This window comes from Sinocyclocheilus rhinocerous, unplaced genomic scaffold (assembly GCF_001515625.1).
Source record: "Sinocyclocheilus rhinocerous isolate Xijiao unplaced genomic scaffold, SAMN03320098_v1.1 scaffold510, whole genome shotgun sequence".
NCBI classification, from domain to species: domain Eukaryota; kingdom Metazoa; phylum Chordata; class Actinopteri; order Cypriniformes; family Cyprinidae; genus Sinocyclocheilus; species Sinocyclocheilus rhinocerous.
Window position 1 is genome coordinate 571,215 of NW_015653008.1, and position 19,201 is coordinate 590,415.

Sequence of the window (19,201 nt, forward strand, 5' to 3'; positions counted from 1 at the left end):
GTTCCCCAATGACTGCCTTTGTCTTGCATTTTGTTGTTAGGTCTGGAAAAATAATGAACACATCGCTGCTGGGATCCATCAGGACAGATGTGAAATCCTAATGCAGGATTTACTGCTAGGCAGTAGATGGCGCCATTGGGACTTGCGGTGGGTTTGAAATTCACTGGATGGTAACAAGCCCTTTTTAAAAATGCATTTAAATCAGTCTGTAAATGAACGAGAAATCTCCATTGTGTTACATCATTTATTCTGCAGTTCATTACTGGTTTTCATAATAAACTAGCCATTTTTTATATTATGCTAGCTACTGAAAGTCAGTGTCTGGTATGAATATGGACTAGCATATGTATAATAAAATAGCTAGAAATCGGTCGAAATTTATCTCAATTTTTTCTAGAATGCATTACATACTTGATTTTGCTAAATGTACTCTAACTGTAATGTAGTTTTGGTTGTGTGTGTGTGTGTGTGTGTGTGTATGTGTGTACCTGTTTTTCTATTCTGGTGGGGACTTAAACCTGAATACACACAGCCTCATGGGGACACGTGTCACGGTGGGGACCTAAATTGAGGTCCCCACGGGTAAACAAGCTAATAAATCACACAGACAGAAGTTTTTTGAAAATCTAAAAATGCACAAAGTTTCCTGTGAGGGGTAGGTTTAAGGGGTAGGGTTGGTGTAGGGCAATAGAATATACGGTCTGTACAGTAGAAAAACCATTACACCTATGGAGAGTCCCCACAAGGATAGCAAACCAGACGTGTGTGTGTGTGTGTGTGTGTGTGTGTGTAAAACCCCCATACCTGTAGTAAAGCTGAATAACAGTCCAAAAATTATATCAAAGGAACTGTCTGGTCTGATCTGATCTATTATACTGTACAATACCGCTCAAAAGTCTGGGTTCAGCAAAAAATATAAATAAAAAAATTAATGTTTTAAAGAAATTAATACTTTTATTTAGTAAGGATGCATTTAATTGATTGACAAATGAATGCTACAGATTATTTTTTCAGATAAATGCTGTTCTTTCTTTTTATTTTCAACATCAGCAAGGATGTTTTAATTGATCAAAAGTGACAGTAAAGACGTTTATAATGTTGAGAAAAAGATTTCTCAAGCTAATAAATCACACAGAATTAAGTTTTTTGAAAATCTAAAAATGCACAGTTTCCTTTGAGGGGTAGGGTTGGTGTAGGGCAATAGAATATACGGTCTGTACAGTAGAAAAACCATTACGCCTATGGAGAGTCAGGATAGCAAACCAGACATGTATGTGTGTGTGTGTGTGTGTAGGCATACCAGACAGAAACATCTGTATTTCATTCTGACCTTTCTTAATTTCATTAACAACCTTTAATTATAAATATGAAGTATAAAATATCTCAGCAGAATGGGCACCCCACCATGTACGATAATCTGTTTCAATCTCTCAAAGCAATACTTCCCCCATGTATGTCCAGAAGTGAAGTATGTTCAGCTCTGTTTAATCCCACATAGCAAAATTGGTTCGGCCCAGTGATGGGCCACACAACCCACTTTCACTTGGCCCATATTCAGCAGCTGTGAACGCCAGCCGGAGGGCTGAAAATATTTCCATTTTGCTTTGTTAAACCTGTAAAAATATGACAAAAAAAAAACATTAGGGTTGTCAAAAGATTACAATAACTTTTCTTCATCTCATTGTTTTTTTCCAGTTCCTTTTTTATGAAAGAAAACGAAATAATTTGTTTAATGTATTACATTGCACGAATGATATTCAGAATGTTTGTTTTTCACCTAAAGCATTGTTTTTTGGTGACTTTAATAATTAATGCAATTGCTAAATGATAACTGTCACCGTCCCACCTGTGGGACGTTTGGCACTCTTTTTTTCTCTCTTTTTTTTTCTCTATGAAATCTTTTAGTAATCATCATACATTATATATCATTTTGCTCTGCATTTAACCCATCCAAAGTGCACACACACACAGCAGTGAACACACACACACCGTGAACACACACCCGGAGCAGTGGGCAGCCATTTATGCTGCGGCTCCCGAGGAGCAGTTGGGGGTTCGGTGCCTTGCTCAAGGGCACCTCTAAGTTTAAACATCTATAACTTTTTGATACTTGAATTTTTTTGAAAAAATTCCACTTTTGCAATAATCTGCTGATTTTCTTCTTTACTGCGCAATATTGCTTTTATAACAACAGTATAACATAATAATAATGATTGACACATGAGACACAGTATTAGATATACTATTTCCAGTTGCTTTGTCTATTTTTGCTGCACCGATAAAAACAGTTCTAAACAAAGCCAAGGTAAGTGTTTCTGTTCAAAAACCTTTTATGTTGTGCTGCTTGAAAGTCTGTTCACATCCCAGTAGCAATCAATAAGTTAAGTGGTCTACATAAATGTATATTTATATCGTCTATGGAAGGCGTAGGACCATAAAATGTTCGTCCAATCATATTTCTCGGTCCGAGGGCTATGATAGGCCATCCTAACTGATTGCAGTGTTTTCGAGTAACATACAGTGGCACTGAATCAGTGCTGACAGTCGCTTATCGCCATCTACTGGCAAAACGATGCAATTTGCAAAAAAATTAGTCACTTAATAATCACCCACTCTGACACTCTGGATAAAAAAAACATTTGAAAAGCAGTAACATTAAGTTTTATAGCTGGGCGTTTCAAATTCCATATTGATAGATGGCAGTCTTTCTTCCACAACTGATGTAACTTTACATTAAAAAATACCAAATAACTTACTCCTATACACCACATGTCCAGTAATATACTTGGTTGTTATTGTCACTATCATCACCATTTACAGAATGAGCAATAATGTAACTCAGGGCACTTCCTCTCCACTTCAGGTTACCAAGGCAACCAGCTCCATCCTCTGCATGACAGCTTGTTGTTATCATTATTGAACCCAGAACCACAGCCAATGATGTACCCGAGGATGGGATTTATTTCTATTGCATGTCAGCATACATTTCTTTAAAGTTTCTCTGTTTTTTTATAACAGGCTGGATGCAGTGCCATATTACTGTGAGGAAAAATCTCTTGGGAATTCCCTTTGTTACATCATAATGGAATAACCCAGGAAGCCTTCCTGGGTCAAAAACATATACAAACGTCAGACCGACGTCTTTGACCATTTTTTAAACAGTTCAAATAAGTTCAAAAACGTGGACGATAAAACACTATACATAGCCTAACTATATTATATTTAATTGAACTATTATAAACAAACAAAATAAGTAAATAAATAAACACGATAGCAAGCGGCAGTCGAAACTGTGTATCGTGTATGAAATTTCACAGCAAACGTCCAGATAATGATATTTTCGGTTTTAAAAGTTATGTTATGTGTAAAAGTTAATATACGCTTAATAACAACAAAAATAATGATAATAAAAAAGCTGTTGACACTTCACAATGTTCAGGTCTGGTGAATGTACCCCCAAAAAATGTCATCAAATCAAAATGCAGAACCCTTTGAGACCCGGAAGCTGAAGTCACACAGTCGTGTGATCGGCGTTGTTTTTTTCCCCTACCTGTTTTCCGAAAAATCCCGCCCCCTACGACAGGATTGGCTGTAAGGGTTTACAAGACGTCTGTGATTGGCTAGTTGAGATGTCATTCATCTATCCGCATGTCAAGGGCGGGACTACACGGGTGGTTACACAAAAAAAAAAACATAGCGTTGCGGTTTTAGTCCGACCCACTCATTCACAGTTCACACACCTGCGAAATATTTATCGAGCGCTCAGCCACCACCACGACCACGCTTCGTAATCGTTAAATGTCAAACTGTGGTGATTTTATTTTATTTTGGCGGTAATTGGCGGTTTGTTTTATGGCGTGATATAAAACGCGTTGTTCGGATTGGGGGCGTGTCTCCAAGCGCGATCCGTAGGACACATTTCTTTTCCATCTGTTGTTTCAGGGACACTTTTAACAGGGATATTTTGACTACATAAATTAGTAGTCACCTAAACGCCCGTCTCTTGGTAGTGTAGATTAGACCGCCTTCACAACATGTGAGTTAGATACGTGCGCGATATTGTCTCTGTGAGGGTTTTCAGCTGTAACAGTGCGCTTTCAGTTCCCCTTTCTACTGAAGCTGAACGGGCCCGTCTCATCTCATAATATCCTCAAACATGGAGCACACCGGCTGCGTCAACATCTGCAGTCTCACCAGCACCTTACCGGTGATCCCGTATCGGAAATTAACGGACCTGCACTATATCAGTAAGGGAGGCTTTGGGACCGTGTTCAGGGCGCAGCACAGCGACTGGCGCACCACAGTGGCGATCAAGTGCTTGAAACTGGATTCACCGGTTGGTGAGAGGTGGGTTCAGTCAGCGCACTTTGCTTCCTTAAATGCACGATGATTGCTGGGCTGTTTATGCGCTGCGATCGTTTCAGTCTGGTATGGCTTTTGCAGGTTTTTAGGAAAGGTCACTGATCTGAACTACTATGCAGCACTTACGTACATTCGTTAAGTATGCGGTCAGACAGCATGCTTTAAAGGAACTGTATGTTCAAGACGTTTGAATGTATTTTCAGTAGGGATATGATGGGCCACGAGCTCTTTTGTGACAAACCCTGACTGTTTTGTGCTAAAAAAGCACCGAGTTACAGCTGAGAAGTTTCTAAGATCATGGAAAACCTGGACATGTGTTGGGATGTCATTTCCAGACCTGGAAAAGACGTGTAAAGAAGTGAAATTCTAAAAAAAAAAATATAATAATAAAGCTAAACTTTAAAGTCATGGAAATATTTTGAGTGAAAGTTTAAGGCGATTAAAGTTCCCTTAAAAGTCTGTCATCTTTTACTCACCCTTATTATTTTTATTTGTTTTTTATTTTGTTATTTTCTGTGGAACACTAAAGGAGAATTTCAAGATAAAGTCACTGTTCTAGAGATGCACAATATCTGTATCATAACGTTTATCTGTTTTTAGAGATTTTTTTTTTTCAGAATCATCCTATATTGGATAATTAATGTTAAAAGTTTGACAAATTAGGGTCCATGTTGTCCTCTATCGCTCAGTGATAGTTTGTCATCATTTCTCACTCATATAAGACTTTTGTTCATCTTCGAAACACAAAGAACATTAAGAAATTGTAAAAGTTATCCATATGAATCAAATTTTATTAGCTTTTTTTGAAACACAAGAGTTTTGGGTGACTTTCAGTGGAGGGACAGGAATCTCTCTGGTTTCATTGAAAATTTGTGACCCTGGACCACAAAACCAGTCTTAAGTGGCAATTTTAAGAAATTGACATTTATACATCATCTGAAAGCTGAATAAATAAGATTCCATTGATGTATGGTTTGTTAGGATTGGACAATATGGCCGAGATATAACTATTTGAAAATCTGGAATCTGAGGGTGCAAAAAAAATCAAAATATTGAGGAAATCGCCTTTAAAGTTGTCCAAATGAAGTTCTTAGCAATGCATATTACTAATCAAAAATTAAGTTTTGATATATTTACGGTAGGAAATTTACAAAATATCTTCATGGAACATGATCTTTACTTAATACCCTAATGATTTTTGGCATAAAAGAAAAATCTATCATTTTGACCCATACAATGTATTTTTGGCCATTTCAACAAATATACCCCAGCGACATAAGACTGGTTTTGTGCTCCAGGGTCACATATGTTCATTTGTGTTTCGAAAGATGAACAAAAGTCTGTGAGGTGAGAAATGATGACCAAATTTTCATTTTTGGTTAACTGACCCTTTAAAAACCATAATAACATTTCACTAAAATTGTTCAATTTAATCTTTAGCGAATCCCAAAATTACATGATTTTAGACTGTATACAATAACATTGAGGTTTATAAACTCACTTGTACCATTTAAAGTGATTGATTTTAGTTCACTGTGTTTAATTTTCAATGTATTCAGAATACAATTTAATTTTGGTATCATCCATTATTATGAAAATAATGATCAGCTTATCAGTATTGTCCAGAAATGTAATATTGTGTATTTTAATATTTAATATAATTTTAATATACTCTTTCCATGCTATTATAATGAATGGCCTTTAAAAGGAAACTGAAGCACCATAAAAGTACCTTAATTTACGAACTGTTCCAAGATTGAACGAAGTCCATGGAAGAATGGATAATGCAAGGAATAAAGGAAAAAATTGTGTAAATTCATTGGTCAAAAGCTGTGGGAAACCAGGCAGTTAATAACTTACACTGTATCTCATGATATTGTCTGACAGAGAAACCCCCAGTCCTTGTCTAATTATTCATCTTTTTTGCAGGGAAAGGAACTGTTTATTGAAGGAAGCTGAGGTTCTTCACAAAGCTCGATTTAACCACATCATCCAGATCTTTGGGGTGTGTAATGAGCCCGAGTTCTTCTGCATTGTGACCGAGTACATGACCAACGGATCACTGGATGAGCTCCTGCATGAGGTATAAATGTACAAACAGCATTCCTTTTACATGACATACTTCTTGTTTAGTCTGGTAGTATTAATGTAAGAATTCACTTTGAGTTTGAGTAATGCGCAGTTTCACTTTCTGCTTTATGGCATTGAGGTTCTTGAATGTTCACTTCTGTATTTTCTTATTGCGTTACAGAAAGATATGTACCCAGTGGTGGCCTGGCCATTGAGGCTGCGTATCCTTTATGAGATCGCTTTAGGAGTAAACTTCCTCCACAATATGACGCCACCCCTTCTACACCATGACCTTAAAACTCAGAACATCCTGATGGATGGGGAGTACCATGTTAAGGTTTGCTTGAAGATGTCTCCATACCCCATTTTATTACACTTTCACATATGTGTTTGGATGCATTTGTAGATCTATTTTCCTGGAACTTGCAAATGAAAGCTGTTATTGAAGTATTTGAACGTCAAGGTGATCAACTATCGATGTTTTTGTTGGAATTTGAGCGCTTGTTGTAAAGTGCTGAGCTCCATATTTGTCTGAATGTTATCAGTGTCAGTATCTTGTAAGCCTGCTCTTCTCATCTAGCTATTCTTTCCAGACCGTTTCATGTTTCTTTCACAAGTTTGAATGTCTTACTGCTATAAAAAGCCTCTTTTGTTCCATTTTAAACATTATAAGTGAATACTCATACTTTTGAATTATGCCTTAAAGGGGTCATATGATGCGATTTCAATTTTTCCTTTCTCTTTGGAGTGTTACAAGCTCTTGGTGCATATAGAAGATCTGTAAAGTTGCAAAGACTAAAGTCTCAAATCCAAAGAGATATTCTTTATAAAAGTTAAGAGTCAACCACGCCTACCTAAAACGGCTCGTTCTAACACACCCCACATGTCTACGTCACGATGTGCGAAGATTTGCATAACATAATGTGTTTTTTGAACCTTACAGTATGTGGAAAATAATGTGTTTTTTGAACCTTAAACGGCATAAACACATTTAAAAGTGTCTGTCCTCTAACTGAACTAGGCTAAATGATTTTTGTTACTATAAAAAAATCAAAATGACGGTGGGGGGGCGGTGCCGTCGGTAGGCAAATTACGTAAATGTTACAGCTTAACACCAGTATAACCGAAAACACCGTCTATCGCAGCAAGCCTAGACTGGAGCTCTAAAGCTTCAAAAAAGGACACAAAAGTATCATGGAAGTGCTCCACGTGATTTGTGTGCAGTAATTTAAGTTTTTTAAAGCCATAGAATAGTTTTGCATGTGGAGCAGACTGACATTTTAGTTGTTATTCACTAAAAAGTGTTGACATGCAGCCTTTAAAACCCATGTCTTCTTTCATTGTAATTGGAAATGGATAAAAAATGCTAGCACAACATTTTGTTTCTGTTGTTTTACAAAAAAGTTTGAAAAAAAACAAGGGTTAGAAAATGCTGATGAATGTAGTACAGTGGTGCCCTTTTTAATTTTGTGTCTTGACAGACACCGTTGGAAAACCTATATTGTTTTTTTTAATTCAACCATTAATCAGCATACATTTTTAAAGTATGTAATATATTTGGTCACACTTCAGTTTGGGGACCAATTTTCTCTATTAAGTGGCTGTTATCTATGATTTTTGCTTCTGTAAACTCCCAATATGCCAGTAGTAGGCATGCTAATAAGCAACTCGTTAATAGTGAGAATCGGTTCCTAAACTAATGCGTTACCATGTATTTTGTTGGGATTTCACATTGGATTTTCTGATCTAATGTGCATCTTGTATGTCTGTGTTTGTGAATAGATAGCTGATTTTGGCTTATCTAAATGGCGCCAGCTCTCTATCACTAAAGGGTCCGGCTCCAAACCTGCCGAAATGGGAGGCACGGTCATCTATATGCCACCTGAGGAGTATGAACCTTCCAAGAACCGCAGAGCTGATGTCAAATATGACATGTACAGGTCAGTTTCTGTAGATTTGATAAAGCTTCCAGTTTTGACCAGATGGGTGAACTTCTCAGTTCCAAATTCTTTCAACTACATGCTTTTAATGTACTGCTCTCTCTCAGTTCCTGTATTTTTTGAGGGGGCATCCCCTTAAGACGTTCAGATGTCCTTATTGCACCATGGCCCGAGTCTAATGCTGACTCCGCAAAATTCCTGTCAGATGAGGGACATGTTCCACCCTTAACTCATCTTCAGAGCTCATATGGTGAGCCTGGAAATGTCAGGGAATTTAAAAAGTGATTTCCAGGCCTGCAAAAGTCATGAAACGTTTCTAGTTATTTTTACCTCTAAAATATTTTATCATCTATAAATCTATAAAATCCTTATCCAAGGCATGAGTGAATGGAAAAACAACAGATGTGCAAACTCTTTGATTGGGAGGGAGGAATATAGCAGTACAGGATATTGGAAATGATAAAATACTTTACCAATTCTTCAGAACAAAAGAGAGAGGCTGGGAAACAGAACAAAAAATTAAACCAGTTCCTGGGTTTAATCAAAGCTCACCAGAACTACCCATGAAAGAGACCTTTATTTTGTCCTTCACTGCTCTGGTCAAAAAAAGGGAAGTGATTTAGAAGCTAAATGTCAACCTGTCTTAGTCAGAGGGCATGTTGAAATTATTACACAGATAGGACAGTGTGTGTTTTATCTCCAGAGGGGGATTGCCAGATGTGGATGCAGCAGTGAAACCGTTCTCTCATCTGTTCTGTGCTTCCTTTTTCAGTTACGCCATCATCACGTGGGAAGTGCTTTCAAGACGGATACCATATGAAGGTAGGGTCCATCATGAATTATAGAAAAGTGTACTAATGGGTTCCACGACAGTCACATAGTTCATATGTCTTATGTTACATTCTGAAAAATGTTACATTCTTGAAAATAGTGAATAACGCATTCTTTTTAATCAGATCTTTTCTGTGAATCTAGTGATCTGGTTTAAAAAAACGTTCACGAATCGGACTGAATATCAGTTCTTGGGTTAACAGTCTTTCAGGGTGTTTTCTTAATAAAGCACAAATATAGAAATATGTTTACAGCTTGACTGTATGATTTTTTTTTTTGTCACATGAAAAGAGTTTATTCAAAGCATTTTATTAAAACATGCAAAAACTTCAGCCAAGATACGTAGGGTCATTTTAGATTGATTAATTTTTAATGCTAATTATATTTGGGTTTTAAATTACATTGTTATTTTGAGCTGATTCCATTGAGTTGATTCAAGAGCAGATTCTTCTCTTTGTGTGTTTAAGACAACAAAGCATATTTCCTCATTTGTGCATCACTGTGCTTGTGGTGAAGATCTTTCATGTTGACTATTTTGTATCATGAACACTAATATCAGTATGAGTGGAAGCAACAAAGAAATTAGAACTGGAACACACGAGACTGCAATAACCACCCCAATTAACTTTTTAACTAGTTAAAAAAGGGCATAATAAACGGCAGGATGCATCTGCATATGGTTTTATTGGACCTTTATTAGACCTGTATTATGCCGTGCTTAAAATACCAGTAAAATAGCAAAACCAAATTTTCATTAAGTTATAAAGACTTTCTTTGACATGGATGAAATACTGTACTAAAATACTCTGAAAGTTTTCCCTGCTTATTTTATTCAGTACAACACATACAGCACATAACAGCAGGGTTATTAAAGTTAACTAAAACTGTAAAAAAAATCTGTTACTTCAAATAAAATCAATGTTAACTGGAAAAAAAACAAAAAACTTTAATCTGATTTTATTTCAGCTAGTTGCCAAGGCACAGTGGTCACACTTTAGTTTGGGGGCCAGTTCTCACTGTTAACTAACTATTAACCAAGATTCAGCTACAGTAAACTCCTAATTTGCTGCTTATTAATAATTAGTAAGGTAGTTGTTAAATTTAGGTATGTGGTGGATTAATGGATCTCTCATGCAGAATAATGCATTAATGTGTGCTTTTATAAGTACTAATAAACAGTCAATGTGCTAGTAACAAGCATGCTAATAAGCAACTAGTTAATATTGAGAATTGGTCCCTAAACTAAAGTGTTACTGGCAAAGTCTCTCATTTTCATTTAGTTTAACTTGATGTACTAAAAATGACTAAAACGAAATAAAAACAATATTTAATTTGTAAAAAAAAAAAAAAGCACAACAAAATTACTAAAACTTCAACTAAAATTAAAAGGAAAACTAAAATATAAAAATAAAAACTAATTCAAAATATTGATAAACTATGCTAGTATTTGAAACTAACACAGCAACCAGTGAAGTCAGAATCATTGTGCAGCCCTACTCACTCAACACTAAGCACATTTTGCTGTGTCATGTTTTTGATACCAAAAAACGATGACACAGATTTCCTCTCATGGACACTTCCTCCTCCGTTTCATAATCTGCAGCCCGTCTTTCCAGGCAACATTCCTCAATTCTCTGACACTGTCCTCTTGTTCTCTCTGTGAGCAGAGGCCACCAATCCCATGCAGATCATGTTCAGCGTTCTCCGCGGATCGCGACCCGACACGGACCTGGACAGTCTGCCAGCAGACATCCCCAGCCGAGAGACCCTCATTAACCTCATGACCTGCGGCTGGACCGCCAACCCAGATGAACGGCCCTCCTTTCTCAGTGAGTGTGAGCCCGCGCCCCACCTTTGACCTTTCCCCTGCTTTTCACAATTCCTCTGAACTTGTTTGCTTCATGTTGTCACAATCCAATAGGGTGACCTGTTCTTGTGGTTTGTTCATTATTTTAAATGTCTAACCACAATTCAGTCATTGGTCTTTACTGGCAATTTTGTCATATCATGATAAAATTTGGTGTTGCAAGACAAGTAGAAATGTTGAGTCATTACAAGTAAAGTTTTCTCTTTTACAAACCCTGCAACAGATCAGGGGAATGAGGAAATGACTGTGAACCGACAGAGAGCAGTGGGGTCATCTTCATGTGTCATTCATCTAGAATTGTCTATTAACCAGATAAGGTTTAATAAATCAGAAATTAAAGCAAACCGTATGAAAGTCTAATATCTAGATTTAGGCATTGATTATTTTTTTAACATGCCCCATTAACAATAGACAATTTTATTTCCTAGTAAGCAGCAGGCTATGTTGAGTAAAGATCTTTTGGCACAGACGTGAGTTCATTTGAGTACTATTACTATTATATTAAATAAAAAGTAAGCATAACTTGAGCTTGTGTTAACCACAGACCTTATTTCAGGCATTTAACCAAAAACATATAAAAAAAAAAAAGCCATTCAGAAAATTCAACTGAAATTGCTCAAATGCTTACTTGTTTCCGGGTTTTGGCCTACAAAAGTGCATCATCCTGCATCACTGTATTGGTGTGAACCATTATTGATGGTGTGCAAGTTATAACAGGGTTTCCCAAACTGAGATTCAGAGCTGTTGAAAAGCTGATAATTAATTAAATCATAAAAAAGTAAAACACTTACTAAAAAAGATGAAATATCAAATAATTAAATAATAAATATTTTATTTGTTTAGCTGCTTTGTCACGTTTTAAGTGCGCGCACTCTCTCTGAGCGCGCGTGTCCGGTTTTGTGCGAGAGCAAAGGAAATCCGCGTGCAAGCGGAGAGATTCGCACTCGCGCATTATATTAATGTGCTTTCGCGCTACAATAATGCAGTCTCGACATTTGTCATTAAAATAACGCCATATTTATTTTAGGTCAAATGAGTTTAGCTGACAGAAAAAGTTTGGGAATGCTTTGTGTGGTGCTAATTTTAGATATTGTTTATTTGTTTTTGTTTTACTCAAAGCTGCAGTCTGTACCTTTTTTGTGTTCAAAATTTACATAATTTATCCATTTTCCAAACCGTGTTTTTTGGCTTATCCTGATTCACTATGGTACACCTATAATAAGTTTTTATATTCAGACTATTTTAGAGTACCTGCGTGATTCGTCATAGACATAAACAGGGAGAAGTAGCCCCAGCTACAATGTTCTTCCGCAAGACACATGCAGTTCTGTTTATTAACCACTAGAGAGCCAAATGTTACGGACTGCAGCTTTAATTAATTATTTTGTAGCTTAATAGCTGCTTTGTCTTTCATGTTTGTACAGATTGTCTTATTGAACTGGAGCCCATGATGAGAAGATTTGATGAGATTGATTTCTTGGAAGCAGTGTTGGAAGTCAAACGAAGTAAGGTGAGTCTTTAAGGGTTAGACTGACTTTGCATGGATGAATTATGCGTGGAGAACTTAAATTTGAATGCCTATTTTTGTCTACATTTAGTAAATGGAAATAATTTGATTGTATCTTCTGGCTCTTAGGTAAAAAACAACAACAATTTAATGTATTACCATTTCTCATGCATTCCTTTCCTCAGTATATGAGGCCATCAAGCTGCTGCTCATCGACTCAAACAAACGGAAAAAGAATTGAGGAAAAGATTGTGAAGGAGCAAAATGTCCCTTGGCCAGTAAGTTACCTCTATATATACAGTATATACTGTATTTATACATATATATACAAGTCCTGGGTTGTTGATAATTCAGTATTTAAGCAAAGATAAGAGCAGTCTGTTGAGTGTCTTAATTTTTTCATGTTACATGACAGGACAACAGTTCCACATCTGGATCAGGATCCTGCTCTTCCCAGGAAGCAGAAATGTCCCATCCGGGCTTCCTTACCATATCAAATCCCTCTCGAGGCAAGGACTCATTTCTTCTAAAAGCGATAGATCACCCAAAAATGAAATTCTTCCATCATTTACTCAACTTCGTGTTGTTCACTAATTGTGTGACTTAAAAGGTTAGTTCACCCAAAAATGAAAATTAGCCCATAAATTACTCGCCCTCAAGCCATCCTAGGTGTATATGACTTTCTTCTTTCAGACGAATCTAGTCGGAGTTATATAAAAAATTGTCTTTGATCTTTCAAGCTGTTTAATGGCACTCAGCAGGTGTTGCATGCATCAGTCCAAAAGCACTTAATTAAAATGCGCCCATCCATTAAAAAAAAAGTCTCGTGAAAACCAACGTTTGTTAACAGGAGCAAAGGAAGCAAATTTTCCTTACTTTAGCAAAGGAAAACCAGTCTCCTCTTGGCTTATATCGAAATCCTCCGACATTCTTCTTTACAATCCTCGTTTTGTACTTCTAATTCTTGACCGTTGTTTTGTTTTGATCTCTCCTCTGCGCTTCCGCGTGCGTCACTTCTGACCGGCGCATGCGCAACGCCGACCTACATACGTCATCCTCCCGGAACTGCTTCCGTGTACAACAGTGAGCGCAAGTTACATTAAAGTGATTATTACGTTTTGAATATGGATATTTTTCTTACAAAAACACATCAATTCGCTACAGGAGGCCTTTGTTCACCCCCTGGAGCCGTGTGAGACACTTTTTTTTTTTTATGGATGGGCGCTTTTTATTTAACTTCTTTTGGACTGATGCATGCAACACCTGCTGAGTGCCATTAAACAGCTTGAAAGATCAAAGACAATTTTTTATATAACTCCGACTAGATTCGTCTGAAAGAAGAAAGTCATATACACCTAGGATGACTTGAGGGTGAGTAATTTATGGGCTAATTTTCATTTTTGGGTGAACTAACCCTTTAATTTCTTCCATGGAAATAAATTGCTGAATGGAAAAAAATCACAATAGGGCTTTTCACACTTGAAATAGTTAAACCCTGTGTCATAAACAGAATCCTGGGTTATTTTGTTTTTAATTTTTATACTTTAACTGTGTATAACAATTAATCCTGGTTTTTCATAAGCTGTTTCAGTCTGTACATTCCTAAACTCTGGGTTAACATTCTTATTTGGATATATGTGACCATGGACCACAAAATCAGTCATAAGGGTCAGTTCTTTGAAGTTGAGATTTATACATCATACATCAAAGCTGAATAAATAAGCTTTCCATTGATGTGTGGTTTGTTAGGATAGGACAATATTTGAACATGATCTTTACTTAATATCCTCATGATTTTTGACATAAAAGAAAAATCAATAATTTTGACCCATACAGTGTATTGTTGGCTATTGCTACAAATATATACCCATGATACTTATGACTGGTTTTGTGCTCCAGGGTCACATATGTGGTCTCAGTGTCATTGATTGGATGAATGAACGTACATAAATTATCTAGCATTGCACATCCTCGTATTATATATTGCCGACTGATATTTTCCTGAATGGACTATAAAGGTAAGGTCTCTTCTTCACTCCAATTCATGTGTTTTTCATCACCATTTGTCATTTTTTCCCTTAAATGCTGAAACGAATGTTTATATATTGCACAGTGTTTCTGTGACTGTGCAAAGCATGTGAATATGGATTGGGTTAGATGTGTGTTGCTAAGCATCTAGTCATAATCAGTTTTGGGTGTAATGCGTTAAGTAATTAAATTACTTATCCACTGAAAAAGTAAAGTAAGGGATTACTGTTCATTTTTAGGTAATTTAATTACAGTTACTTAATAAAGTACTTGCGTTACATACTGTAAATAATTTCAACAGTTCTAAAATCAATATTGAATTTGAAATCTAAATTTACAATCTAAAGATAAAATTGAATGCTGCGTCTTTAACCCTCTGCACGCCGGCACGTTCACTTTCAGTTTTTCCTGATTCACAGAGAAACCTTGAATACTCAGAAAAATACCCATCTAAAAAGGGCCTACTTTTATTTGTGTACACTGACAATAACAACAAAACATTGTGCTTTTGTAAAATAAACAATACAAACAGGGTGTGCTTTCTGCCGTCACGGTCTCCGTGAGCAACTTTCTACGCATCACAAATATGAACCGAAACTCAGCGAATACTTGACACAGAGACATGAGAAATATGTTTATAGAAAGCTTGAAGTGTCTAATTTTAAATGAACGAATTCAAGTCGAAAACGAATATTCCTGATTATGTAATCCGTAAGAAAGCGAGGTACAGTCTTTCCCGTATCTGAAGGCTTAGTCTACTTTTAAATTAACAAATTCAAATCGAAAACGAATATTCTCTGATTATGTAATCCGTATGAAACTAAAGCGAGGTATAGTCTTTCCCGTATATCTGAAGCTTGAAGTCTGTCTACTTTTAAATGAACGAATTCAAATTGAAAACGAATATTCTCTAATTATGTAATCCATATGAAACTAAAGCGAGGTACAGTCTCTCCTGTATCTGAAAGCTTGAAGTGTGTACTTTTAAATGAACGAATTCAAATCGAAAACGGATATTCTGATTATGTAATCCGTATGAAAGTAAAGCGAGGTACAGTCTTTCCTGTGTCTCAGCTCATTATATTCAGTCACCTGCACGCAAACGCCCTCGCCTAGATACAAAAAATAGATTAAAAAAAAAAAATCAAGATGAATCTAATTTTCATCGTTTTTGAAAGAAGACCTGCTATGAGGAATAAGCCAGAATTTACCTCAGAAGAACAGCGCGATCTGACGCGGCTTTATTCAGCGGAGGAGATCATTTCTGTAATTTATTCTTATCTACATTAGTTAACGTGTTATTTTTAAATAAACCTGTATGGATTTAACTAGTTGTCCTTTTCCTGAACATCTTGCCAAACTGAAATGTATTGTTTAACTTTTCTTAAGCTTTTTTGTTATTCAGATATTGCAGAGTATTTCTATTTGTTAACCAAAGAAGATTATATTTTTTTATAAAAATGTTTAAGTATTACAGTTGTTTTAAAACTAAAAGGCTAAACTATTCTATGCTTGACTCAAATTGAAAGAAAGAGTTTAATTTCTATTGTCTATGCTTTTTTTCCCCTAAGGTTTATAGGGATTTTAAGATGTACCCTAATTAGCGATTTGAATAATTGTTACTTATTGAGTAACTAAATTACTTTTCAGAGTAATTAGTAAAGTAATTTAAACACAATATTGATGATGTAATTAGTAATAGTAATTAATTACTTTTTGAAAGTAACTTACCCAACACTGATCATAATGTTGTAACACCACATTGTTTTACACCATACACATTTTCACACCACAATGCAGGAGCAAACTCCAGAGCAGAGTTTAATAACTAGGTCATCATGAATGTTCCTTTCGATTGACAATAACCCAAGGTTAAGCGTAGTGTGAAAAGCCCTAATGCGTAAACGATGACAAAATGTTGGGGTAATGTAATCACATGCGCCTAATCTATTCATCTTATTTCCATCTGCCCTTTGGATTCTTTTAACTGGCTCGTTTATTGGTGCTATTCTACATCATCAGGTGTGTCAGGTGCTCAGGCTGGTCCGCAGGCATCATTAATGTCCCTTCCACTTGATTCTCCAAAGCCTCTTGTGGACCACTGCTCTCGGAACAACCTCAGTCCCGAATACCAGACGGCGCAGCCTGTGTCTGACCTCAACATACCTTTTAAACCGCGTACGCCTCAGAGTGAAAGCGACCTGGCTCTTGCCATACAACCCCTCACGCTGCAGCCACACCCACAAGGTAACCACAGGTTAGCCAAACCTTGAACAGTGCCGAAGCATCTATAAGATAAATTACTATCAACTTTTCTCTTGACTGTCATCTGTATACAATGAATAAACTATGAAATTAGTCCCAATGTTGGAAAATTATTTTCTATAAATTTTCTAACCGATTATACCCGATTGTTTATACCCACTGTAGAATAGGTCATTCCAGGATGACACAAGTTTTTAATATATGGGGAAGATCCTCCAACATGTTCTCTTTGCTGAATCCCTTTATCCATTAAGCGTGTTTTATTAGATTGTGCTGGCTTTAACTCTTTGAGAACTTTTTTATTCAGTTAACTTTTTTGAAGAGATTTTTAACAGAGTTAAAGGGTTAGTTCACCCAAAAACAAAGATTCTGTAATTAATTCATTCCAAACCCGTATGACTTTCGATCATCTTTAGAACACAAATTAAGATATTTTTGATGAAATCTGAGAGCTTTCTAACCCTCCATAGACAGCAAGGATATAACCATGATCAAGGCACAGAAACGTAGCAAGGACATCGGTAAAACAGTGGTTCAACCGTAATTTTACGACGCTACAAGAATACTTTTTGTTCGCAAAGAAAACAATAATTACATAATTTATTCAGCAATTCTTCTCCCCTAGTTACCATCTTCTGCCATTTTGGAGAGTACCCCAGAACGTAATCAACGTAAATCAGAGTTGTTTACATTCAGTAGACAATGCTGATTACGTTGATTTTAAAATTATGCTTCGTAAAATTACGGTTGAACCTCTTTTTTTGACATCGTTTTACCGATGTCCTTGCTACGTTTCTGTGCGTTAATTGTGATAGTATCCTTGCTGTCTATGGGAGGGTCAGAGAGCTCTCAGATTTCATCAAAAATATCTTAATTTGTGTTCCGAAGATGAACGGAGGTCTTGCGGATTTGGAACGACATGAGGGTGAGTAATTAATGACGGGATTTTCATTTTTGGGTGAACTAACCCTTTAAGCCAAATACAGTTTTGGAGTTTTTAGCAAAAATAAATTATAAAAACATGATATAATTCAGCCAAAATATTTCTCGCCATGAAAATAACCACAGAAGCTGGAATGGCATTAAACACAAACAAACAAACAAAACTCTTGACTGTCCTTGCAGATTTTGTCACCGCATCGGACACTCAAGGTCCGGCGGCTCGCTGGATTGCTGCCCGAAGGGAGGACATCGTGCGGCAGATGACGGAGGCGTGTCTCAATCAGAGTTTAGACGCTCTGTTGTCCCGTGAGCTGCTGATGCGCGAGGACTATGAACTGGTCGTGAACCAGCCCACGCGTACCGCCAAAGTGCGGAAGCTTCTGGACACTTGCGAGCGGCATAGCGAGGACTTCTGCCGCGTGGTGGTGCGGAAGCTCCAGGACAACAAACAGATGGGCCTGCATCCCTACCCCGACCTCGCCACCACCAGCCCTCCGCCGCCACCTTATACAGCCCCCAGCGCCCCCTTCCTCTCCCACTCCTTCAACAACACACAAAACTTCTGACCTTCTCCCAGCTCCCAATCACTGCTCTTGAACTGGTGCTCCGTGAGTCCTTCTTTCAGTTAAGGATGGTTCCTGTTCACACGCTCTTACATTTGTTTGTGCTGCTTGGCCGATACTTTGTGTGCCTGGACAAGTGCTTTTGCCCCAGTGGTTAAGGTGTTGGTGCCTATGACACACTTTTTATGGTATCAACTTGAACGCATCGTACAAGGCAGACTATGGTGAAATAATCACTTGGCTTGTGTTGACGTAATGCCTAAATCCTTGATTAAAGGGATGCAAATTTAAGCAGTACGGTGGTTTGACATTGTCACGTTTAAACCTTTATTCCAGCCATCAAAAGAATCTGGTTGCTGCTACTTGGAAAATCAGTGAAACGCCTAAGCAATCGTTTCTGCACTTTTTTCATGCCAGCGAACTTGGTAAAATAGAAGACTTGAGGTAAAGTTATAAAGAAAAACACACCCTCCTGTAATGCCAAGTAACGTCCATATTACTGCACAGTTACATGTCTGGACTTGATGAAAACTCATGTGAATCGGTGGTTTCGTTCTTCCTTGTTTCCCACAGTGAGGGCTGTTCGTTGTTTCGCTTTGTGTTGAATGCTGTGTTAGGGTTGGTGGACAGATGCAGACCTTAGTCAGGGTAGATGCAGTTAAGGCTTTGATGGGTTGTAAGTTACATTGTATTCAATGGGTTCAGTCAACAAATACGTCTTGAGAATTAGACATGATGTTGAACATCACCTTTTGAACAGATGGTATGTTGCATACTGTGTATCGTGGCCCTTTTTCATTTGCATCACTTTAAATAAGTTCGAAAT

At 37.0% G+C, this 19,201-nt stretch overlaps 1 protein-coding gene across 1 annotated transcript; it reads left to right on the plus strand.

Annotated features, from left to right (window-relative positions):
• Positions 1–3,722: 3,722 nt before the first annotated feature.
• Positions 3,723–18,981, plus strand: LOC107715521 (receptor-interacting serine/threonine-protein kinase 2-like). Its single transcript, XM_016521675.1, has 11 exons — positions 3,723–4,347; positions 6,292–6,445; positions 6,614–6,769; positions 8,215–8,372; positions 9,145–9,194; positions 10,871–11,032; positions 12,495–12,580; positions 12,763–12,855; positions 12,993–13,086; positions 16,628–16,852; positions 17,996–18,981. The coding sequence occupies exons 1-11, from the start codon at positions 4,157–4,159 to the stop codon at positions 18,376–18,378; spliced, it is 1,752 nt and encodes a 583-aa protein (XP_016377161.1). The 5' UTR covers positions 3,723–4,156; the 3' UTR covers positions 18,379–18,981.
• Positions 18,982–19,201: the final 220 nt, after the last annotated feature.

What these genes read in the sequence shown, in the direction of transcription:
- LOC107715521 (XM_016521675.1), top strand. Translation starts at nt 4,157, where the DNA reads ATGGAGCACACCGGCTGCGTCAACATCTGCAGTCTCACCAGCACCTTA. An exon ending in GATTCACCGGTTGGTGAGAG is followed by an intron (nt 4,348 to 6,291) that starts GTGGGTTCAGTC and finishes TCTTTTTTGCAG; the next exon opens with GGAAAGGAACTGTTTATTGA. An exon ending in GCTGCAGCCACACCCACAAG is followed by an intron (nt 16,853 to 17,995) that starts GTAACCACAGGT and finishes CTGTCCTTGCAG; the next exon opens with ATTTTGTCACCGCATCGGAC.